At 43.9% G+C, this 25,370-nt stretch overlaps 3 protein-coding genes across 3 annotated transcripts; 2 read left to right on the top strand and 1 right to left on the bottom strand.

Annotated features, from left to right (window-relative positions):
- Positions 1-348: 348 nt before the first annotated feature.
- Positions 349-948, bottom strand: LOC122407956 (uncharacterized). The gene is made up of 3 exons (XM_043414445.1): positions 888-948; positions 661-792; positions 349-569 (listed from the first exon to the last, which is right to left on the bottom strand). Exons 1-3 carry the CDS (start codon positions 946-948, stop codon positions 349-351), a joined length of 414 nt encoding a protein of 137 aa, XP_043270380.1.
- Positions 949-10,881: 9,933 nt separating this feature from the next.
- LOC122408583 (uncharacterized) lies at positions 10,882-17,261 on the top strand. The gene is made up of 3 exons (XM_043415441.1): positions 10,882-11,215; positions 14,416-14,676; positions 15,402-17,261. Exons 1-3 carry the CDS (start codon positions 11,155-11,157, stop codon positions 15,641-15,643), a joined length of 564 nt encoding a protein of 187 aa, XP_043271376.1. The 5' UTR covers positions 10,882-11,154; the 3' UTR covers positions 15,644-17,261.
- A 154-nt stretch (positions 17,262-17,415) lies between these two features.
- On the top strand, positions 17,416-22,656 carry LOC122408585 (uncharacterized). The gene is made up of 3 exons (XM_043415443.1): positions 17,416-19,307; positions 20,009-20,176; positions 21,929-22,656. The coding sequence occupies exons 1-3, from the start codon at positions 19,256-19,258 to the stop codon at positions 22,162-22,164; spliced, it is 456 nt and encodes a 151-aa protein (XP_043271378.1). The 5' UTR covers positions 17,416-19,255; the 3' UTR covers positions 22,165-22,656.
- The last annotated feature ends 2,714 nt before the right edge of the window (positions 22,657-25,370 follow it).

A 25,370-nucleotide genomic window follows, 5' to 3' on the forward strand; every position in this document is an offset into this window, starting at 1 on the left:
AGTTTGTAGGAAAAACTGATTTTGCGAAGTTGCATCGAGTCAAGTTGTTTTTCATTCGATAAAACGGCGATTATGCCAGTGACTCTCGGTCACGCGATTGCTAATCATACACATCGTTGCTGAGGGAAGGGGCGAAGGATGCTCTCGTGCTGATGTTAATTTAAGGAACGATTCCACGAGTCCTCGGACAAGTTTATTCGATAACGGTGCAATCGAGCCTATGACGTTCAAGAGCGGATGAAACGACAAAGAATCTTTCGAATTCCGGACGCGAACTCGATACGACCAAGTTTTATTGGCGACTCTCAACAAGATATTTTTCATAAAAAAGCGTACGCGCTTGGAGCCTCAAGAGGGAAGAACCCAACGAAGGAATAATTGAGAAAGGAGCAAAATCATCGAAGTTCCACGGTGTAAACTCGGCGAACGATTACAACCGGATTCCCCGCACTCGCAGACGCGCTGATAACTGTCCCTGTTGTACCGGCCGTGGTAACAATCTTGCCCTTCCGTTCGGAACATCGCGCATTCCCGTATCGTAATGTAATCTCGCGAATCGGTAAAATAATCTGAAAGGTGAAATCGAAGGTAAAATTTTGGCAAACGAAGCGTTGGAATCCGACGATTCCAAATATCGTGGAAGCCCTGATTTGAACTCACAAATGGAATCCAATTTTCGACAGAACCTGTGAGACCTCGGACATTCCTTAAGGTACTTCCGATCCGCGCTCTTCGTACCACAATTTTTGTCCTCGCTGCTTTTGCACTGATAACAATTGATACCTATGCAAACTTGAACGCAGTACGGTGAGGAAACGGACTCATGAGCTCGTTGTCACAACCGTAAAATTGACTTTTCATACTATAAACGATTTACGGAAACTTACCTTTTTGAATAACTGACATTATCAGTAATATCGGTAAAATTGTGCTTATTTTAAACCGCATCATAAGCGTGTTCCCTTCATTTGGATACGACGTTTCCTTATCGAGGCTCTTACAATTTTCTACTCCCAAAAAAATATCCCACTTGTCAATAAACGAGTGTATAACCTCGAGAAATTCTGAAAATTGATTACTTCCCATCGATGACTCATGATCGTTCGGAATTTAGCTTAATGTTAACGCAGCAAACATCGATAGTCGATTCGAAGGGGGGAGAGACTCGCCGTAAAGAGGTTTTACAATATTCATCATCGTTCATCCAATTTCGTTGTAACTTTACGCTTTCTTTTCCATACAAATCTGCTTCGGTATCGTTAGCTTTGCCGTAATCGAGATTGACGATTGTCGAGTCTCCCGCGCGGTACACGCGAATCACGCATGTGTGTCAAGGACCAGTCGCGCGAGCTCGTCGCTAAACCGTGTCGCTAAACATGTTAAACGACCCGATCTCGGTAACACCAACCATAGGATCGAGACACGCAGCTTCCCAAAACGGAGATTGGCTGAATTCCTGCTGAAACTGTCCTGTTTTCGTGTTGGACTATTTTGCCGAAATTTTTCGAGTACGGAAAGCCATTTTTACCTATTTTTTTCAATGCAAATGCCTACGAAACAACGTTTTTTGAGTTCTTTGCTTAAAATGCCTTTATTCAAATGTCTCTCATTGACAAGCACTTGTGAATGAGCCAGAACTGAATTCGTGCAATCGCGAGGCTGAAAACATGCTGTTGATTCGAATAAAATTTTGGTTTTTTCGTTGTTATCTTATCCGAATAATTCGCACGTGAAAAGGGATTCTGACAGAGATGAGCCAAACTGTACTGAGAAACGGTAAAAAAGGTGCGATCGTACTCAGGTTGTGTAGAAACGTTCATTGTCGGCGGGAGGTTCGAAAGAGTGACAGTTGAAATGTGTCTTCTCTGGGTAAAGTCGCAGTCTTTTGTATCTACGGAAGATGCGATGAAACGTTTTCCTAGAAGAAAAGATCCAAAACAGCAATATTTTAATTCCGTTTGAAAACAGTAAGAAAATCGTAATTTTAAGAACTTTCACCTTCGTAGCTTACTGGACGATCCATAATCGAGGAGGAGTCGCGAGTGCATGGATACGTTCGCGAGTATGCGCTCGTGGCTCAGCTATAAATTGTAAAACCATTGGAAACACTATGAATTCAATTATCAAATGGTTCTTTCAATCATCGAAAAAAGGTAATAACGCGAGTAAAGCTTGAAATAGGGGGAGTCGAAACGACCCATATCTGTCATTCAGAGATAAATTTTCCATACAGAACGGTTAATAAAGATTAATCAATAGTTTTTCTGCTGAGCAGCGTTGGACAGCAAACCCATTCGTTCTGATATGAAGGATTTTGGTCAATGGAATACGTGACCCTGGAAGTTTTTCGTTCATTAGCAGTTTATTAGGATTTGAGACCGCACGCTAACGGGCACACGAGGAGCGATAAAAAAGACGGACGTTATAGCAAAGTGTCCAGGATTACTTTGGGGGAAAAGGTCATTAGAGGAAAAACAAAAGGTCGTAGCTTCGATACGTGTATACAGTATATTTAACGCGTGACTTTCCAGTTGATGATGAAGCGAGAAGTGAGAACTATTTAGTCCATTGTTCGAGGGAAAAGACAGTGAGTTTCTCCTCCGTTATATACGATTGAGCAAATGTGGGTTGGGTTTTGTCGTTTTGCCCCCTTTCATCCCCCGGTTTCATGCCGGATCTCCGACGTATAGGGGGGTATTATTGTTATTTGGGTCGCGGCAATGTGGCGCCAAGCATCCCGTCGTCGTTCGCCCTCCCTTGTCCGCCACGACCCCGCGCTCGGAGAATCTCGCCATCGGAAAAGCTCCCTTTTTATATTATGCGTATCCGGCGTGCTCTTCAACTCCAATGTCCACGAATATTCCGTTCTCCTCGTTTTCTTCAAGCCGGTCCTTCCTTGAGCCTCGATCTTGAGCTGACATCCGCGAAGGAGAGGCTCTTCTGACAATTTCCATTCTTCGTGACCTCCGAGCCGAAAACACGTAAATCAACGACGCTCCAGCTCGCAGCGTCATTTCCACGCATCACGGAAGATACACGTGCGAATGCAATGGTCCAAGTTTATCGGTGAATCAGCAGAAGACGCTCGAAAAATGTGTCCGTTTACGAGCCTCGGATTCACTGAATTTCTTCAAGTTCCTTCGGACTTGTGGAGAAATTCTGATACTCCGTAACATCGATTCGGGCCTCTCAATCATGCGCTTACGCGTAGAAGATCGTACGCAATTTGCGTGCGCGCTAAATGGCCTGGAACAACTGCGACCCTGTTTCTCCTGCCCTAACCCCTCGTTACGGTTCCAAGCAAATAACTTGAAGTTCGTAATTCCACAGTTGGTCGATGCGTCAAGCGTCGCGATGTGTGCGTGCAAATAACTCAACAAAACTCGCTAATTTCTATCGGCTCTGCAATGGCACGCGGTTCATTTCCTGCTGTACGCGGCAGCCCGAGACCTCGAACAATCAGTTCCACTTGCGGAGCAAACAATAATTGCTTTGTTTGAGTATGCGGCAACGATTGCGCGCGCGAGTTTTGTCCCGAAGGACGGAAAAAATGCGATGAGGAAGCTCGGAGAGGGAAAAAGGTATGTAGGTCGTTCGAGACGAACGCACGAACGTGCTCTCGTCTGCGCCACACGAGATTGCCTCAAATTGGGATTTGCACTTGAGTCTCGTCGGCGCGAAGTGCCGCTCGGATACTTAAAATCGTTGAACTTATGCCAACGACACGATAGGATTCCTTGGCCTGACCGGCTACTCGTGAATCCTCTTGTGCACATAAGTGCTCTGTAAATATATACACACAAGTTCTTCGCGGGGTATAGTCGAATAATGGCTATCATAATCCTGCCCCGATGTCCTCTCAGAGATTTATTCGACTCCGCGTTGGCCCCGCGGCGTTTCTTCTTGCCTCAAACTTCTTACCAATTCCTTGCATTATTCTCCGCCGAGAAACAGGGACAAACATCGCATTAAAAACTTCGCTGTAATAACGGCCATCCCGAGTGTACAAAATCACACGATTGTTGCGACCCTCCCCCGACCTCCGAGAAAAAATATGTAGTTCGAGGCCAGGTACTCCTCGTGCTGATGGATTTCACACGATTACCACTTCATGGCCCTCGACTAATCTCACGAAATATTCTCCGAGAATCATCGATAGCGACGTTCACACCGTCTCTCTCCCTCTTGCTTGATAAACGTTTAACGAGTCAGCTGCTCGGTTGAAACGAATTTACTGTATTACCGATCCTTGGAATTGTTCCAGAACGTAAATTTACTCAACTTTATCCCACAGTCCTCGATCTCATACGTGGCTCTCAAATTAAATTAAGCTTCGTTAATTCACCGGAATTCATTCAAATTTATAAAGAATTCCTAAAAACTTTGCCGTCGTGTTCTTCCTCATTATTTTTATCGAATCGTGAAATTCTGTCGTTTGTGAAAATCAGAATTTGACGATCGTGCTCCGGCAAGTATAAACAGTCGAGCTTCGATACAGTCGAGTGGAAGCACCGAAACTAGAGTCATCGAAATATCTGAAAGTCAAAAATCTCGTTTCCTCGAAAAAATAAACCGAGTTCCATCGCAGGGCGAAAATATCCGAGTTGAATTTTCACCGATAAAAAAAAAACACTCATCCCAATGAGGAGTGTGTCATATCCCTTTATTTATTCTGCAGGAGAACGAATTTATGGCCCATAATTGTATAGTGCTCGATTTCGTAGGGTTCCAGTTTTAATCCCCCCTTTCACTTCATATGAAAATTAATATATACGTGTACAGGGTCGTTCTAGGGTTGCTGGGACAGCGGAGAAGCCACGAGTGCATGAATCACACTCGTTACGTAATCCAGAATGGCGGGAAGTGGTCTTGGAATATAGCAGAGAGGCTTTTTCTTCCTCGAGTTGATATCTCTCTCTCGTTTGCTGTCCCCCATTTTCCCTTTCTTCGGTCGCCCTTTTCGCTCCTTCACTCATATATTTTGTCGGTTTTACTAGGGCTACGCAGGGGGATGACGCATATCCGGTAACGACGAAGGGCCTCGGAAAGGGCGCGCACGGTTCACTGCCTCTGTTGCTTCGAACTGTCCCTTAATCCCCCGCTGCATAACATGCCTTTCAGCTAGGATGCCCGACATTTGGGAACCGAAGAGGAAGGAGGAATCGCCGGAGGAGAATGTGATAGTCATAATCGGATACGAACTCGCGCTCGTGAGCAATCCCCGAAAGGGTGACGTGCCACGTGGTGGTAAAAAACGTTCGTTCTTCTCCTTCTGACAATGTTCTATGGTTTCGGAAATCGGCAGATTTAGTTACGAGAGGAAGATCGAAAATGAAAATACTCGAGTTGAACTGCCTCTGGTGAAAAAAGGATTCGAAAGAGTCGCGCGAAGGTACCTGTGTGAACACAAAGAAATTCGTTTCTGTCGAAAGCACGAGAAAATCAAAATTCGATCGGCATAAAAATAGTTTACTGTAGAAGGATGCGAGTTTTTCATCGCATCCGTGAGATATTCTGCTCTTCGAATAAAATATTTTCTTCCAATTTCTCCGTATTCTTGTTCACTGACTGCGTTTCGTTCCAATCCCTTTTCAACTGAACAAGCGGCAGTTTTTTTGTACTGCTAAGTGGATGCTGCATCATGTTCCTAGAGCGCTCGTTATTCGAGAGTTTTCTCCAGTGAACGGTATATTGCAAACTGAAAAATAAATCGAACTCACGAAGGAGGAAGAACGAGAAGAATTCCAAGGACTGCGAAGAGGGCAAAACAAATGACGACGTTTCATGATAACGATGGAGAAATACGAATAAAAATGATGCTGTGGGTTGATAAACGAGTTTGAAAAGTACAACCGAATGAAGAATTACGAGAAAAAGTCACAGAAAGATACGAATAACCTTAAAATAATGCAGATATTCAACAGTCTTCGTGCATCAGCTGACGAAAGCTGCAAAAAAACTTCAAATCGATCCCAGCCTGTCAATTATCTGAGCCCCGCATTTCACACCCGCGACGAGAGGCACGCGCTACAAACGTTCAAGTTACTTTGTCTCGAGTATCGGGGCGCATGCCCCAAAAATCCACACGCACGTTCTGAAAGAGTTTTCCACCGGAGTCAATCGTCTACTTTTCTTTGCGCGATTGTACATCGATGATCACAAACAAAAATCAGTTTTTACAATTTCAGGACACTCATCTGGATGAAACGTGATGCAAAATGTATAACAAACACTCGGTAGTGAGAATGAAAACTCTCAAGAAGCCACAGTATATGGCGTAGAGAAGCAAGTCAGATCGAAGATGCGGATTCAAGTCCGAGTAACGATAAGAAACATCGTTTCGTAGGACCGAACGGTGATCGTCAGTGATAAGTCAAGGTCAATCGTCTCCGATTATTATTCTCGTTTTTCATATTATTTATCGCATGTTCGAGGCAGAAAGAGTTTCTCGGAAAACGTGACTCGGAAATGTGGCAGAAACCCGCTGCGACAGAGTTGTTAAAAACTTATCGGTTTTCTGTGCGTGGGAGTGTGCGACGAGGTAAAGATCGAGGGTTTTTTGAATCCAGTGAATTTTCGTTGCGAACATTTCACGATGTATTTGCACATTCGAGTTCGAGACGGGAAGTCCAATAATTCGGTGGATATAGTTGCCGCGGCTCCGAGAAGTTTATCGAAAGTCGATGATGCTCTTTTTCATCGCAGGGTCAGGCGTAGGTTTTAACGGAGCTCTGTATGAATCACTGGAACGATGGGCAATCTCAGCTTCGATAAATTCATGGACATCCCTCCGTACACGAAGCAACGGGGCTTTCTATTGATTGCTAACACAAAATGTACACTTCGAAGTGTTTGTTTTGTCGTGTCGAATATGAGACTATGAATTTTTTATTGGCTTCCAAATGATTCGGCCTCCGAGTAATTCTATCCAATTCAAGGGTGTGCGCGACCCGGTTTCGGGCTTGAGTGGTGAACTTGAGGATTGGAGCCCCTCCTTTTGAGTTTGCATAGTTGAGGAGACGGTTGCGAATATTTTTAAAATAGTCAAATAAAAAACAGTCAAGCGATGAAAATAAAAATTGGAGCGGAGGGAAAAAGGAAGCAGAAAATGAGCTGGATTGGGGCCCCGAAAATGCGATTTGGGCAAGGGGAGCGGCGACGAGGACGAGTTCGTTGGATGGCGCGATAGTGCACGTCTCGTGGGCGAGAAAGCGCAATAGCGAACTTGCTCTCTTCCTCATTCCGCGCTCATCGCGTCTCTTTCCATCGGCGTCTGTAGCGACGTCGATTGGCGCCCTGGCGCCGTTGGTTTCCCGCTCGCTTTCTCATACTCTCTGTCTTATTCCTCGCCTTCATTTAGCGGTCCTGTCATCTCTTTCAATCTCGTACGCTCGTGGCCTTGTCTACCTCGAGGAAGAGAGTTGTCGCCCCCTCGTCATTACCGGAGTTTCTTGGTCCTGCTGGTGCTCGCCCCTCGGACGAATCTGCTCGCATGTAAACGCACGCTCGTACGTACTCGAGATGCTGGAAGGGCTGCGGGTGCGGCCTCCGAAAGAAAATGATCCCTCGCTCCTTTCTTCGCCGTTTCCTGCTTCTCTATGGAGGGGGTTGCTACCCCCTCGATTCGTCATTCTTTTCCTCCGATCGATCGGGACGAAAAAAATAAACGACGAGGAGGAAAAACAACGAGATTTGCGTCCTGATTTGACAAGTCTGAGATGGCGACAAGGCGAAACGTGAATTTGAGGACGTTCACAGAATTCTGTCAAGTCGCACGAGCTGCTCCATTCTTCCATGTCTCACATTCCATTTCTATCACACTCGATATCGTTTCGTTTTCATTTAATTGATATTTATTGATGCGGAGCTCCGGGGATCGACGAAACGCCGAAAGTTGTGGCCATGGGAGAGGAGCAACCGGAGAACAAAACGAATTTCCTCCATTGGAAACTATCGTTTATCTTCCACGAGACTCTTTTTATTTCCCTGCGAAAAGCGGCAACAAAAATGAGTGGAAAGAAACGGTAAGAAGGAGATGAGCACCGAGATTGATCAACTTTTCAAAATGTCTCTGAACCGAGGTACGCGCTTTCGCAAAGCCAACCCATCGCTCACCTGTCACCGACTAACCTCTTCGTTCCTCTTCCCCCCTTTTTTCATCCTCCTATATATTTCCAATCACTTCTTCTCCTTGCCGTTGGACAAAGTTTCGTCACAAAAAGGGGCCAACCGTAGACAAATTGAGCACGACAAAACAAACGTTAAGTTTAATGAATCCGCGTTCACTCGAACTTCTCGCATTTAATTCCATACTTTTTTCATCTATTCAGCCACCTCCCTCCCTCCCAGGCTCTCATCTTGACGAATGAATCGCGAGAAAGTTTTGCGAGGCGAGATAGGAAGAAAGAAAAATTTCACTATTTGTTACCCTTCCTGACCTCACGCCCATGAATAAAACATGGTCAAAGTACACATCAATCGCCATTATTAAATCTTTTGTTTTCGAAGAAATGGACGTTTACAAATGTCCTCCACTCTCTTTTATCGCTAAATATGAGAAAAAAGAGAGAGATTTGTCGAACAGCCCGAACGTAACGGATACTACGCTCATACGAGATAAAAATAGCCAAATAATCGGCCTTTTCGCGTGATAAAAGGAACGACTCTGTGAGAGAAAGTGGGTTGAGCTTACGAAGCAGTTTGACGCTTGAATATATTGACGGACCTCATTTTCTTGTGGCAATTTACTCGGACATTATTACCCCGTCGGATGATCACGATCGGCCTCAATTGGGAGGGGTAACAGTCGCGCAAAGCTCGCCGTTTTTATCAAACGAAAAGATCGACGGGATCGGGACGGAAAACTCATGAAACGGGCGATTCATCGACGTTTCAAATTCTAGTTATTTTCTAGCTCTTCCAAGAGCAATCAGCCCAACGATACTTTCGTATTTTAGATTCCTCTGCGCAATTTTCTTCCAACTGTTCAGGATACTGGAACGTGTTTTTCAATAATCATTTTTATTTGCCGCCGCAGGGATGGAATTTTCTTGAAATATTGAGCTTCCATGAGAGAAACTTCATTTGATTTTTTGGACACTTTACGAGAATCACCGTAACTCAGTTCTTATTCAAAATCGAAACTTTATCGATTGGAACTTTGGCAGTCGAGCACGAATTTTGATGGTATTGTCTTTCGAAAGTTTCGTCACTGTCACGCAGCCGTGATAACGTGTTTCGAAATTCGTCTCTGAAAGTTTGAATATAAAATTTTGGCGAGGTTCTTGATCGACTGGCAAACCTTCGTTTCACTTTTTTTCAGGAACGGGAAATTTGAAGTGATCTGAAAAACAGTTTATTTGTGATTCCCGTGAACGAAGGAGCACCGACTGAGTGGGATGAGTGAAGCGTGAATCGAAAAAGAGAGCGAAGGTAGCCGATAAATGTAGATTTGGCCTCTTCCTTTTCCACTCGCGCTAGTCTTTTCTGGAGCGCGCCGCGGGGAGTCCGAGAACAAGATAAAGCTCCCGTTGATCGACTTTTCTGGAACATTTTTCCTCGCGATGGTTGCTCCCACACTCTCCTATTTAGTATCTCGGACGTAAAATCGTTTCTGTGTGTAAATACGTGAAAAGGAGCGCCGGAGGTTGAGTTTGTGCGAACGTACGCCCGTTTCTGGCCCCGAACACAAAGGAGGAACGAGAGACGCCGAGAAAGCGATCGCGACGCAACCGCCCGCGTGACGCCACCGTCCGATTTAACCGCTCAACTCAAGCTTCCACCCTCCCCGCCGACCCTCGTTTTCGTTCACCGAAATTTCTACAGAGCAGAGAACGAGCGGAGAAAGCAGCACCGAGACAAAATACGAATAGCGAGGCCATAAACGTCGACAACTGACTCGCGACCAATGCCTCATAATAATCGCGACTGTAAAGGAAAAACTCTTTCGAAATTTCCCAAACGAGTAAACTTCGAAAATCTTACGAATGTCAGTTATTTTATGTTAACGCCGCGTTGTAACTTCTGCTTATGTGCTTTCACGGAGCACGTAATCTCCGAATGAAAAATGAACCGAACGAAAGAAGCTCGCTCGAAAAAACACGAGCCTCGTGGAGGAGATCGCTCGCCGATCCTCCGACGAAATCGGAGCCCCAAATTACTTATTAATAATCTCCCGAATGAATATTCAAACGCGCCCATAATTGTGCCGAGCCGCACGAACTGTACTGTGCCGTCCGCAGCGTATAAATTAGCCCCAATCTCGGATTTCGCTCTCGGAGTCTCGACCGCGAGATCAAACCACGATATACATTCAAAAAGTCTGAACGCCACCCCGCCGAAATATCGCGCGTGAGAAACGACGAAAAAAATCGCGAGCTTTTTGTCCTCGGCGTCTCGTAGGTTATTGACAATTTCGAGCAATCAGGAAAATCGAGGTCAACGGTACGCAACGCACGAAGAAATTCCGTAGCGAGAGTCTTTTAGGGAGGCAGCGCGGTGAGGTGCTTTTTGTTGTTGGTATGTTCGGGGAGTGCGTGCTATAAGTAAGAAGGGCGAAGAGGAACGTTCACAATTTCAACCCCCGTTGTCACAGGCTGACGCGATACGATCGAGGAGTAGATTGTACTGCTTTTATGTCAGGGGGAAAAAGGGGGCGAAAGTTTTTTGTGCGCGGAGGGCGATTGGCGTTCAACAACATTCGCTCACGTACAGCGACGCTGTAGCTGTGGATGCGGACTCATACGAGCGTGCACGAAACCTTAACACAGTTGGCCGACCGCGTACGTGCACGGGTTTGTGTTCCGGAGCGCACGAGTGTGTGGACGTTTGTGCGTGGTGAGTGGATAAAAGCGACGCCCATCCCCGTTCATCCCCGATCGCGTACGGGCGCGCTTTCGAATCCGAAGAAGGAGGAAACTCGCGCCAGCGAAAGCGGACACCCGCAATCCTTCCGCCGACTCCGTCGAGACGAGATCGTTCTCAGTGCGCTCTCTCGAGCAGTTCTTTACGACGACATATAAATCGACTCAGAAAGATTTTTCATATTTGTGGTGTTTTATCCTCGTACTTGTCCAACGTACGAGCGACTCGTCGAGCTACCTCGGTTCACGAAATCTTCGATCGAACGCAGTGAAGACACGTGAAGATACGATCATGGAATCGAAAATTTATCTACCAGCTGTCGCACTAGTGCTCGCTTTGGCAGTTACTTCAGGTGAACTTTTCATATCGACTGTTATCGGTGTTTCTATTTCTATTTTCATTTATTTTTTCTCATCTGTTGAATCAACTTTCTTAACTTGAATTTTCCTTCTGTGCTATGTCCCAAATTTCAGAGTTCATTTCATCGATTTGTCAATCGGAAGGTCGAAAAATCGATCAATTTTTTGTTCTGACCTTCTTTCAAAATGAAACAGCCGAATAATGGTGATCGTCGACGTTTTAGTTGGTCCCCAAAATCGTTTTTTTTCTATCAATCGATTCGTGGTTTTTGAAATATTTTTTTGAGTTTCGACGGAAAAAGAGTCGTGGAAAAGACAATGTGAAAAGGGGCGTTTTTTATTGTCGCATGCAAAAAGATCGATCATTTTCGTCCTGAAAAATTCCTCAACTTGGAAGCTTCGATTCGAAAATTGTAAACAAAGAACGTTCGTACGATCGGAGGTAAAAAAAGCCGTTCGCCACCCCCTTTTTTCCGTCGGATTATTTCTCCCTTCCGTGTTTCGTTGCGTTATCGGGTTTCCCTTGCCGCGTTATAAATCGTGACGGGACTAAATGCGATAGAAAAAAAGCCTCGACGTAGATTGTCGATAATTAAGGGCAAAGACCTCTGGGCTGCTGGCGTATCAGCCCACCTGGTGTCTTTCGATGGACGAACACACGGGGCATGAATTCCCATATCCATACACGTAATTTGTCAGTGTTGCGTGTGCTTAACTCGCTACTGCGACGCTCCGCGTGTCGACGGAGCGTTCACGCACCTTTCCGGGGTTCCCTCCCTGCCTAATTAAATTGCTGTCCGCTGTTCAAAGTTTCTACGTCGTTGACCAACGTCGAGCCGACTTTTTCGTCGCAGACTTATGCAAAGACTTTTCCCCAATTAATTGAGAAATATAAGTGGAAATTTGTCTGTTCTGTGAACGTTTCACGAAACAGTTTAACTTGGTTTGTTCATTCGTTCAAACTGCTGACGCTTCGGCGTCGAATTCTTCCTCATGACTTTCCCCTGGCATCGGACACCTTATAAACTCGTTAAAGATCGTTAAGGCGCGCTTCTTATTTATTTATTTACTTCCGATGAGGCTTCTCAAGCCTCCAAAAGCTTCCGTGTAGCGCCACCGTCCCCCCTAAGAAAGCTGAATCTCAGGGAACTCGAAGTGACTTTTGACGTCGCAGATAATCGTCCCCAAAAAATAAATTCTGTAAAATTAATAACCGTATGTGTTTGTCGTCCGCTCTAGGTCGCTCCCAATCATGATAACCCACGATTCAAGATGTGCGCATCTTCCGTAGTGATATTACGCGTGCGTCGAGCGAGTATTTTGAAAAATTAAGTCTCGTTAAGCGCAAGTTAAAGAGGCCGATGCTGGATACGTGCCTGGAAGGTCTCAAGCTCGTTCCTTTGTCCCGTTCCGTTGCCCGGCGGCGGACCGAGCACGTCCAAGTGCGACGTAATGTTTCTGCAATTTCGTAACGTGACGGCGGAGAATTGTGAGCTCCGCCGCCAGCGTCAAAAGCTTCCGATTAAAATATTCATCCCACGATCGAATCAGCGGATCCGCCGCCGCATTCGCGCCCCTCACAAAAAAACGAATATTCTCATTTGCCAAAAGGCTTCGAAAATCACTGCCTCCGAGGAAACCATGAAAATCTAGAATCAGCCCGCAGTCGAACGTCCCCAGCGGCGCTTCAATTGATTCGCTGGATTTCGGGGCTGAATTTAGTGAGCGTCGGAAATATCGTGACAGCGAAGCAGCCGTTGCTCGTGGAGATAATGTTACGAAACTCCGGGGGGTTGTATATATTAATTCGCGTCGCAACCAGGGGGACAAACAAAATGGCGTAACCCGGCCAATTAATCAGTCAAAGTGAATGTGGGTTACGCCTTTCGATCACGAATCCTCCGCACACGAGCGGGTTGCGTCTGTGTTGGTATCCGTATTGGAAGATTTAGGACGAGAAATGTGGCAGCGAAGGGAGCGAAGCGTCGAGGGAGGGCTGGTTAAAGTTTTCGACACCGCGCGGCAGCGGGGTGCGGAGCGACGCTCCGCGAGGGCTTTTGGCGCCTCACAGAGACGTCAGGCGACCCAAATAGCACGCAACGTGCTTTCCTATCCATCAACTATTTTACGAAGGTTCACATACGCGAGCTTGTATCCATGGATCCTGTACATATATCCATAGGCGTGTCCACGCAACTTCCCATCACGTTCAAAGCCCTTAGACACGTATTGCCGATGAAGAACTGACGCGAGGTGACGTGCCGACGTTCAAACTCTCCGTCCTTGTTCCCTGGGCCGTGGAAAAACACAGCGGACGAGAGACACGTTCGAATAAGTTACTTTACGGAACGCGACGACCACGGAAGGTCTCGCCTCGCTCTAACTTATCGTCATCCTCGCTCCCACCTCTTCCTTCACTCTTTTTATTTCAACCTTGTACTACTCCTTTTTTTATCGCGTAGTAAGTTTTATCACGAATTAACATAATTCACCGACCTCGCTCCGGAGCGTACAAACGCCGCGGTTTAACGTAAACATTTATTGTTATTGGCATCGTCATTCGTTCTGTTCCATTCGTCATTGCTCGTCATTCCTCGGAGATGATTTAATCAGGAAATCTAGGGACTGCGGGAGAGTCGATGAAATTTGAATGCCTTAAATTCTTCGAAATGCTCCAGATTTCTGGCTCTCGCGGTGCCAATGGATATTTTCGTGCAATATTTTCGATGATAGTTCATAAATTAGAATAAACGAGCGACATCCCGAACGGAAATCTAGCGGAAAAGAGCTCCGCGGATATGCGACACTCTGTGTTTCGGGGTCTCGCGAATCATTTCTCGCCAGCAGCGGGGCTCGCATTCTTGGCAGCAATTTCTCTAGTCTTCGATGTATTTATGAGGGATAACGGAAACACCGAGAATTCGTCCGGCACACGTTTCGATGGAAAAAGTACGCCAGTGCCCATTTCATGTTGCTGGAGACGAGCTTTCTGAAGTTGGGATTTCACTGCGTCCAACTGGTCGAATAACTCAACATCTTTGTTACAAAATTCTATAGGAATTTCTCGTTGCTTTGTTCCCCGTTAAAGATGCCATTGAAATGCCTCTAAGATGCCTCTAAGATCGATCATTTTTCTTCGCAACTACGATTTTCTAACGGTGGTCTTTTCCTTCTTATTTACTGATGCGCACAGCCGACGCCCTGAGATGTTACGAGTGCAAATCCGTCGGCTCGACCGCGAACGACGAGTGCTCCGGAGAAATGCTAAAGAAAACGGATCAACGGCCCATCGAATGCAGCGTGGACACAATGATAGCGTGGCACAATAGAGCGAAGGAGGATTATACTCTCAACCCGATCTCCAACGTGTTTGAGGTTTTCAACCATAACAACGGAATGAGCCATCATCGTGATCCGCATACACCAATGGCTTGTGTCAAAATCGATTTGAAAGGTTTGTTGATTCTGCACTGATGGTTGATCTGCTTGCAAAAGTATTGGTTGGTTTGTTATTATTATTTTTTTTTTTTTAATAAAAAACGGAGTCGACTTTTCAGGACTTTTTATTTCATCCATGAATGTATGGAATTAATTTTACAGCGAGACTTTTCAGGGGTAAAAATTCCTTAGTATAATCGATTTCGATCATTAGAAAAATTGAAAAATCAAGTTTTATTATGGAAGAATGGCCAAATCGAAGAAAGTAGTTTTGAAGTTCTAGACACTTGAAATTTTCGTGGGCGCAAATTTGCACCAGTGTCTACGGGGGTTAATTGAATTATTCAAAAAAACAGTCGAAGAACTTGAGAAAAAGGACGCGGAATAACTCGGATGAGTAATGAATCGTTTATTTGGGTAATTTAATTTCTTCTCGACAATGCTCATTGGCAGAAGCGATCCAATGATGCAAGTAAAAATGACGATTTTGGAGTTGAGAATTGAACGACCGAACGGAGAATGTAAATGATAAAAAAAATCGGCGACGATAAATTTTAGCTTCTAACTAAAATTTCAAAGAAATATTTTTTATTAATTCTCACTTGCGAACATAGCAGCGTTCCATAATAGTCCCAATAACCGAAAAAACAGTTTTCCCAAGTCGAATCGACCTGAATTTAGCGGCGACGAGCCCCGAAAAGTCAATAATCCGGTACAAACGTCGGTTTTTTTGTCTCGCAGTTGACAACCAACCGGTGACACTGAGAACTTGTCAAACGGCCAAAACAGCAGAGGTCGATCCGTGCAAAGCGACTCGAGACAAGATTTCGAAAATGCATCGTAGCAGCACCGTCGTCGTGGATTGCAACATGTGTGAGACCGACGAGTGCAACGGTTCGTACGCCCTGTCACCGACCATGATAATGGCGATGGTGCCGCTGATCGGTTCGATCCTGATGAGCCTTGGCTACAGCAGCGCGTAACCGAGTTTCCTTCGCTCGAGAAACCGATAAAATTGAGGAAAAATGGCGTGACGCCCGAAAAAGAGCGCTCGTGGGTCGCTGCAAAAAATAAACACGGATTTACACAACTCCTAGAAAGAGCCGCGTGCTCGCGGCAACGAAAGAGCTTCTTCATCCCCCTGATGCGCGCGACAACGAATATTCCCTCTTGGAACTCGCCTCCGCTGTGGGATTTATATGTACACATACTTCCATATACACATTCAAATATATTTACATGTAATAAGAAGCCCGATGAACCCCCCGCTGCGGTAACTTTCGCTCGCATTCTCTGTATAAAAGTAAAGCTCCGTCTACCAAATAGAATTTAAATCTCAGGCCTTGAACGTCCTCTCAGATAATTCGCATGAAAATTCTGTCGAATACGAAAAAATACATGCAACCATACACATTCCAGTGTACAACGTTCGATGCTCTTTACATTACAGTTACTCGTATAGATCGTATAAAGTATATAAATATGTAAACAAGTACGTGTATATTCGTTAGTATATATGAAGATGGAAAAAATACTATGAATAGCGAAGATTTCGTAACGAGGATAAACCCCGGGATTCAGAGATCTCATCTGAATTATACGAGTAGAAATGCGAAATAAGAGAATTTCGAATACTCGCGTGTTCGATCGCTTTGTTGCTCGCGATTTGCAGCAATCTTTAGCCACTTCGTTGCCTTCAGCACTCGGGATTTTTTCAACAAAGCCCCTCCACTCCTCTCCCCCCCGCCGCCCCGGCGCTTAAGATCTTTCCTGGCTTTGGGTATCGTGTTTTTTCCTCTTCCGTACCTCCGTTGCACCCACATTTTGTATCGTCAAGTAAACGTTAGGAAACCAAAAACGAATAAAGTGACAATGTGCGTGACACAATCCTTCGAAGGGCTCACACCTCCTTTCGTATGACATTACCTGCGAGAGTGGAGAGAGAGAGAGAGAGAGAGAGAGAGAAAATAATCGAGAATAGAGAAATAGAAAAAATAGAAAATAAGAGAAAATGGAGAGAAAAAATAATCATGATAAATTCCAAGAGAAATGGGCGCTTTTAACAAAGGTCGAAACTCGAGTTGCCTTTCGATCCTCCAACTTTTCGTCATCGCAGCTCCTCTCCTTCTGTCCGCTCCCTTCCTCTTCGCTCTTATGCCTCTTACTACTTTCTACACACCTGAGAAAAGGGTTTAATCTTGAAATAAGAACATACCGACACACCGTAACGTTCCTCGTCAAATGTATTATGCCTTCTTTGTACACCGAGTGATGAATCGCGTTTGATAAACTTTATTTTCGTAAATTATATATACACACATATATTCTACTAATATTATACTGTATATTGATATAAAAATGATTTCATCGTGCTTGCTCGTCGTAAAAGCTTTTCGAACGACAAAACCAACAGGATAAATCATTCAAAAACGAATGAGATTTATAAATTGTCGTCGCTTTGATAATCACGTTAGAAAGGCAGCAGCGTGAACGCTTCATCAACAGTCTTTTATTCCTAAGGGATGTTTTTTTTTGTAATTGTGCTAACACGAGGCCAGATCGCCTGTACCAGCGAAATAAATGTACACATTTTAATAATCACAGTGCCCACGTTCTATTGAAACGCGACACACTTGATTTTTCAGCGATTTCACTTGCCGATTGGCCTATGAAATGTCTGTCAAATGCTGGGAACTTCTGACAAAATTCGTCCGTTTTCGAACGAACTCAACCTCATTTCGATGCGGAATAACGGAGCCAAAGGTTGCGGCAGCGAAACTTGTCGAAAGGCGGAGAACGCTGCGAACGGTCCAGACCAAATGACAGCGATTTTGTATTTTGATAAGACATCTCGATTCGGCCGATTTCATTAGAGTTGAAAAAATTATTTGAGCTCTCTTTGCTGGGGCTCGAAATCTATCAAAATCGTTCCGTTACCGTTCCAGAGCGGTGCAGAAATTCAAAGTTCCTTTTGTCAGAACCATAAAAGCGAACCCATCAGACATTGAGGAGGTTTCTGAACAACGGTGCAAGGGAAAATCTTTTCCTTACAGAAGAATCGACGAATTCGTCCATAACCAAGAAATATTGCATCCAAAATGTCGATACGAAGCAGCGGTTGCTCGCCCTTTCGAGAGAACTTTCCACCGCTTTCTCGCACTGCCTATTTCCTGAATTTTCGCTCAACTCCCCCGGTAAACTTCCGGTGAAAATTGCCGCAAATGACTCTTTTCATAAAGCAAGTACGACGAGTCGGACGCGCAACAGAAAATTGGGAATCGGTTGAGAATCGAGTCATCAACGTGCAACGAAAACAAAACGTTTCATGTTTCTCGGCGCAGTCGTGCGAGTTATTGTACCGAGCAATAAAGATTTATTAATGAACAATTAAACGATGAGCGTTTATTCGTGTGCTGATATCGTGAACGTCAATTCACAAAACCCAATATTAATTGTTGACCGAAAAGAAAAACAGTGAAGTTGATTGATCGAGTGTGAAAACACGTCTGGCTCCATGCCGTGCACACAGAAATAGCGTACACGTCATTCTGCCACGGTCTCGAGAAGGTGTGCTGTTATGTGGCTGCGAATATGGAGATGCCACTCATCCGGTGAGTGCTGTTTCTCGTGTAAAATGAGTGCCAATTCTGCTTCACGTTTTGCTCCGCAAAAACCGACGTTCAAGCCATCGTCGCGGATTTTATCAACGTTCGCAAATCGGAGTGGAGTTACACCGTAGAAAATTAGCCTCCGACTGCGCGACGAATAAAAACAAACTTGAAATATTTCTTTCTTCGAGTATAATCTTAGGGCATTGAACTTGACGCTTGCTTCAGCTTGATGCTATTGCGATATTTGATTTTATAGTCCTGAAATGAATCTTGTCTAGCTCTTGTGTCATCAAAACTGGTGAAATTCGCTGGATTTTTATTCACGGCGTAAAAGCGTGTATTTTGTGAGCCGCCTCGGGCGTGCGGGGCGTTTCGAGTCAGATTTTCAGTACTCTGGATCGAGATGTTTCCAGTGTTTTGCAATAGTTCACGTTTTTTGTCTTCCGAGTGAATTATAATAACGATTATAATTATAATAACGAATTCGTCCAAAATAAATTTCATTTCATTATTTTTGACTACCGATGAAAATGTTCCACCGGAAAGCGAGAAAATATTTGCAGCCAGTTCACTAGACGATTTTCCTGTTTAATATTCCAATAAATATTTGTTGGCGATTCAAACGATAAGAACGTGAGCAAAGTCTCCGGAATAGATTCGACTTCGAATCGCCTGTACATATTAAATCTCGTAAATTTGTTCTTGTTCTGTATGGAACACGCGATCGTAAAGCCAGTCATGTACTACATAGTCGAACATGCTTCCAAGTGTTAAGGTGAGACAAACATTGAAGCGTGTGAAGTAAACAAACATAAATATTCCCCCACTTTCGCACGGCATTAGCACCCATCGGCCTGTTTTTCGAAACTCGAGTTGGTCCATCGTAAGAATACATTAGTCAGTGATACCTTATCTCTTCGTCGAATCAGGTGGCTTGATAGTGAGATTTCTTACCCATGAACTCGCTGCTTCCATAGTCACACGATGGAGTTGCAATTTACGAAAATTTTTACTCTGCTCGCGTACATTGCCGTGGGTAAGTTGTCAAATTCATTTTTACGTGGCTGTTCAGATGTTGCTAAACTCCACGTTAAATTGATACAAATTCAAAACTGGCGAGTACTGGAACATCGAATTTGGAAAATCAAGTCTTGAGTGATCGATGAATTTTTATTGGAATTATGTGGATCGGTGTCACTGAATTTATGAATAATTTTTGTAACTGATAATTGTTTTATGAATTAAATGATTTTATTATTTTTAGTATCACGTTATTTGAGTGAATAATCATTCATGGTTTATTGTATTAGTTAATAAATAATAAATCATTTGTTAATAAATTCGAAGATCACTGAAAAAACGCCTTTTTCCAGGAGTTTTTTGCTGTTTGTGTACAAAACTTGTTTTTTTTTCTCATCGATTTCGTCATCGCTAGTGTCTATAAATGTCTGCATTTACCATTTTCATTATACTGAATATTGAACAGATGTTCGTTTTTTCTTTGGGCTCTGTGTCACGCTGAATGAGTGCGGCTTTGAATTGAAAATATTTAGAGGAAATATGCCGTTGAATATTCGTTGAATCCACACCGATGAAAAGTGGAGTTCGAAAATGGTCTGGCACTTCCTGCTGGCTCATTCGAAGAATAAAATAAAAACGTTTTGAAATGAAATAGAAAACGATGACGAACGACAGGAAATTTGTGGCTAATTAACTTAATGTTCCTTCGTCATTTAGCCGGCAGCGACAGTCGGGATGCCCAATTATGGTGTTATCAGTGCAACTCCGAGCCGGGCCAAAGCTACTCGAGCCAATGTAATGATCCGTATTTTCCAGTGATAAGCACCGATCTCGTCGCGTGTCCACGAAATGACTCTTACATATGCCTCAAAAGCCTCATTAATTGTAAGTATTTGAAACTTTTATTTGTTCACGTCACTCGAAATCCTCCAATTCTATCGTACGATGGTCGTCCAGTAAAAAAAACTCGCTCGACGAATCTCTTGCTGTCGGTTTCTGTTGGCCAAACTTCAGAAGGATTCGGAAAAATTCCCTCCAATTGCTCCCTTAATGTCGACTACCGTCCAGTGGCACTGAAACGTACATTTTCATAAGAAAATAAAGACTTGCCGAACAGCAGAAGAGAATCCAATTTAAAAAAGTACAAAAATCCAATTTTTCAATGAATTTAAATGATTGAAAAAATTTAATAATTAAACCAAATTTATGTACTCGTTGATATGCCAACTGCAGTTGAAACTCAATTAATAGTTAGCAACGATAAAATATCATGGCACGATGTGATTTGAGTTTGTCGAAAGTTTGTTTTTCGTAATTGAGAGATTTGATAATTCTGACACTCGAGCTACGATGATTCGAAAATACGGTGCCTATCACAACATCGAGTGGTCTGTCTCCGGTTCGTTACAGCATGAGTCATTTCTATAGAGCGCTTTTTCTAGCATGCTTCGTGCTGCTTCTGACACCAATTATTGTCGTTATTCGTCGAACAACATTCATCCATTCTGGCCTTCCTTCTCCTGTGCAGTCATCAACACCGTCGATGTGTTAGGATGACTAAGCTTTGGAGAGCTCGAGGCGGGAGTATCGTTATTCGTGTTCGACTGGAAATCTTGGTTTTGGCATCGCAACGGGAATCCGTTATTTTTAACAATCTCCAGTGAATTTACCGATGAACTTAATCGATAAAATATGTTTATTGACACGAAAGTTCAGAGGCAAAACCGGCCGATGTCGAGGTCATACCATTTTATTAGGTGCAATAAAAATAAAACTCTTGCACGGGCTTTTTGTATGCAAAGTCTCTCTCGGTAATCGGATAACGAAATTTCCTCAATTTCGCGCTCAACGCGACGGCTTCTCTGTTCAATTTTACTTTTTTTTCACAATTACAAAACAAAAATATTTCGCGTCGTGAAAGAATCGTGGCTTCTGATCTCGAACGACCTGCTCTAAGGAATTTCGTGCGCTGCCTGTGTTCGGGGAGTTTGGCTAATCCAGAAACGATAAGAAAATCTCCATTTCTCAGGTGCACCTCGTAAAAACTGAATTGATGTTATTTGCCGACCGAGCTATGCAATCGTCTCGCGACAGACGTTCATTTCGGAGTAATTTCCTCACTCGCTCGTTTTTTATTCCGACTTCGACCAACCTTTTGCCACGATAATTTATTCTCCACACTTTTCAAAAGGTCAACGCTGTTTCTCGGCAATATGCAAAAGTTTATCGCCCCAAATATAGCTGAATTCCGTCGACTTACTGGATCCACTCTTACTCGATGCGATACTTTTTGCCAATGAATTTTCGCCCCCCCCCCCACTTTGTCACATTTTTCGTCGACTGTTTTCATCCTACGAGACGAAAAGGATCAAAAACATTCGTAGAATTCGTTTTTTCCCCAATTACTCAGCTGCCCTATTTCTCAAATGATTTTCATAAAAAATCATTTCGTTTTTGACCAAGTGATTGTCGGAAATCAGCGAGCTTCGATTAACGCGATTTTTCAATCGAATACTCGACTTTTTCGTGAACGATTATTCAAACCCATGAAAAATTAACGTCCCATGGCGACACTCGTCACTTACATTTTCCATGTTCTGTAACCCAGTGTTTTGATGAGACGCATGATAATTTCAGACCGAAACGTTCACGTAACGGTGCGAGGTTGCGTGCTACGAAGCCAGAAGAGCACGTACTGTTCGTTCAAGGAAGCTTATCCGGAAGCGAAGCTGGAGTGTCTATACTGCGACGGTTACGCCTGCAATGCATCACACAAGAGTACATCGCTTGCCGATCGATACGTCATCGCCGCGTCACTCATTATTTTCGTCACATTCTCCAGGACTTCATGGCCCCTCATTTCCATTACTTGAGCACATATTCCTTCCGAATAGTTATTTATCACTTCAGAGAATACTAAATTAAGTTCTACGATACTGCCAAAAAGATTGGAGCTATTGGAAAAAAATTTTATTCGTGGACCGACGAAATCGTCGTTGCAGCTGCGCTATTCGTTGCTCGATCACGAGTCCCAATTACCAATGATTTTTAAATGTTCGAGTCGGGACAGTCGATTTATTTCTCAAATTATATTTATCTAGTTTTATCTCAATTCGACTCCGAACGTTTTAGCGGAAAATGTTTGTTTGATGGTACAAAGCGCATTTTCGTTGGCTGGTCCATAAACTATTTTATCGAATCGAACTTATACGCGATTGAATGTTGATCGGATGAGCTGCGCCGAATGATCTGTTCGTTGAGAAAGAATCCGATGAAGCTAATTTTCTGAGGCTTCTGTATTTGATAAAACGTCCATAAAAAATGTATCTAGAAAACTGAGATTATATGCGTAATTTGAAGAAAAACGCGAAGAAAAATTGGATGAATCAACGAGGTAATTTATCGTCGGGCGAGCTCATTATCCCATTAGAGGAACCGTCGTCACCCGCGCGCGCGAGGACCCGATGACGACGATCGATGACGAAGACGAGAGGAATACGAGGAGCCGCGAGAAGGAGCTCGCCATACGCACAACCGGAAAGACCATTTGACTTGGCCGCAGCTAGAAATTAAGCCTTCGCTCTTATGAATGAGAGAGAAGGGTTGGAATACGCGACGAGAGTCATCTTGGTTTTTACTACATTTGAACGTCACGAGCGCGCACCGCAGCTCCCAGTCGCCTTCGAATCTTTGTGCATGAATAAATTAATGCATCTGTGTTGGTGCTCCAGTGGAGTGAAACGTGTTTGCCGTTGCGCGGTGGAGCGGCGTCGGCAAGGGTCAAATGCCTGAGTCAATTTAGCAATGCCCGCTCCGCGGGGTTAAATTTTCTTGTGACCCTCACAATCCCCGGCTCCTCGCCCGTAACGAGACTTTGAGGCCTCACTTCGTCTTGCTGAATTTATCAATCATAACACTATCAATGTTCCTCGTACTCGTATATCGCCAATTCTTTATCGCCCATGAAATCAATTATTCTCTGCGAGTGCTCGAGGGACGCTCATCCAGGACTTCGTTGCTTTACGATATCGCATATCTTTCGACTGTAGAAACTCGAGAACGACTTTGGACCCAAAGAATTTTCGAGTGATACAGCGACCGGAAAAATTTTACGGGGACTCCCCCCCAATTTTTTGTTTAAATGTGACGCAGCATGAAAGAATCAGTGAAACGAATTCCGCCGTCGAAAATCGATTGAACGAAGTTTAATAAAATTCTCATCGATCCCCTCAAATTTATGGCGTTTCTACGCACGAGCCGCGAATTTTACTTTCGGTTCTCTCGCTCGGCGCTCAAAACGACGACGGGGCTCGGAAACATCGAGAGGAATTAAGTGGGAGGTTTAAAGTGAAGCGAATTAAAATTACGTGCCTAATTAACCGTAGTTAGAAGACGGCGGCCAGAGAGACGATGCGTTACGTCGCTCTATGTATATGTATTTTGTAGACATTTTTATGTGCGCTTGGCGGTACGTTCGAGGGCCTTGGGTCGTCTCTGGACGACCGATAAACCGCCCTCATATGTTATTTCTCGTCAACTTTAAGGCCCCTTCTCGAGCATCTTATTTTCATTGACGTTTCATGCGTCGCAGCGATCTTTGCCCGTATCAAAGAGAAATGTCGGTGCTCGACACTGAAAAGGGCGCAAGTGGCTGAACTCAGGAATCAAAATATCAACGGCTCGCTCCACTTTGCCTGTGGAGAGAAACGCACGGGCCGGCAACAACAAGCGTCAGGAGCAGGGCAAACTAATATGAGAAAAGGGAAAGTATGTCAGCTGTAAAAGAGAATTTTGCTACGAGCGATAAATCGCGAGAGCTCAGTCAGCACGAACAGAATTAACCGATGCAGCCACGAGTGCAATACCTTAGACGAGATCACATGTGCAACAAATGATTTCGCAGCTTTATATATAAACCAGTGGAGAAGTCGTTGCCCGTATCTCGCACCATAAATAGTTATACTCGATACTTCTACGAGTTATTACGTAAATATTCGTCTCTCGGAGCGCAGCTGGAAGATTCAATTTCTCAGCGTCCTCGGATGCTGGTGTCGATGAGGTATTGAAAATGTACGAATTACGATTTAATTTGGGAATTATTTCAAGTATGGATCAATTTTTCAAAATTTGCCTTGAAGTTTTCTTTTTTTAGATACTCTTTAATTGAACGAAAAACTCGAAACTGCGCTCCCCTTCAATTCAAAGATTCTCGCAAACTCCAAATTTTCTCCGCCATTTTATCTCGAAAAGTGAAAAAACCGATTGGAAATTTGAATTTAGGATTTTCAGAAACGAACAATAAATTCAGTGAATAGTAAAATAACATAAACAGTAAATTCATCTTTTTGAAAAACCACGAGCTTCGAATACAAAATTGACGACCGTTATTTCGTCACCGTAGCGAATTCCGATGACTTACGACGAAGACGGAGCCACTGAACATCGTTTTTATCGCTCGTCCATCAACGAGCATTGACAAGGAATACACGCATTTGTGAGTTCACATAGGGGGACGAGATAATTTAACGAGCGTAAATAATAAATGGGAACAGTTTCCACCCCCTCGAGCAGGCAAACTCCCTTCGTCGATTCGTCCCCCCATTGCTTCGATGACTCACGAATTTTCACATATTTTCGGTATCTGAACATTTTGACATATTTTTTTTTCTCATTATTGTAAAAAAATATTCATATAGCGAGCTCATGAATCTTGACACTGAACAATCGAGTTAAAACGCAGTGGATTCGGTCTCGCTTCAAGCATCGACGATTTTTTGACCCGAGCATTGCTCGGAAGGATTCGATCTTTGAATTCGTCGATGAAGAACAAAAAAATTCCAACCCACGTAATTTGAAGAACAACACTCAATTGCCTTCTGTCCGCATCGCGACTCCGATGAGAAAAAAAAAAGATTTTTCCTCCTCCACTCAGCCTCTTCTCCTCCATTTCCATTCGCGAAGCCCCGTTTTTCCCATCAGTATTAATCGTTGATTATCGAACACCACCCGCACTGAGAGAATAATATAAAAAGTTGTCACGATATCACAGTTTTAACCAGAAATGTTACAATTTTTCCGA

The sequence above is a fragment of the Venturia canescens genome, chromosome 3 (assembly GCF_019457755.1).
Source record: "Venturia canescens isolate UGA chromosome 3, ASM1945775v1, whole genome shotgun sequence".
NCBI lineage: Eukaryota > Metazoa > Arthropoda > Insecta > Hymenoptera > Ichneumonidae > Venturia > Venturia canescens.

Bases quoted from the DNA above. Each gene is read 5' to 3' on its own strand.
- LOC122407956 (XM_043414445.1), bottom strand. From the start codon at position 948: ATGCGGTTTAAAATAAGCACAATTTTACCGATATTACTGATAATGTCA. The intron at 793-887 runs GTAAGTTTCCGT...ACTGCGTTCAAG, and splicing joins AATGTCAGTTATTCAAAAAG to TTTGCATAGGTATCAATTGT. The intron at 570-660 runs GTGAGTTCAAAT...TTCACCTTTCAG, and splicing joins TCGAAAATTGGATTCCATTT to ATTATTTTACCGATTCGCGA.
- LOC122408583 (XM_043415441.1), top strand. From the start codon at position 11,155: ATGGAATCGAAAATTTATCTACCAGCTGTCGCACTAGTGCTCGCTTTG. The intron at 11,216-14,415 runs GTGAACTTTTCA...TGATGCGCACAG, and splicing joins CGCTTTGGCAGTTACTTCAG to CCGACGCCCTGAGATGTTAC. The intron at 14,677-15,401 runs GTTTGTTGATTC...TTTGTCTCGCAG, and splicing joins TGTCAAAATCGATTTGAAAG to TTGACAACCAACCGGTGACA.
- LOC122408585 (XM_043415443.1), top strand. From the start codon at position 19,256: ATGGAGTTGCAATTTACGAAAATTTTTACTCTGCTCGCGTACATTGCC. The intron at 19,308-20,008 runs GTAAGTTGTCAA...TTCGTCATTTAG, and splicing joins GCTCGCGTACATTGCCGTGG to CCGGCAGCGACAGTCGGGAT. The intron at 20,177-21,928 runs GTAAGTATTTGA...TGATAATTTCAG, and splicing joins CCTCAAAAGCCTCATTAATT to ACCGAAACGTTCACGTAACG.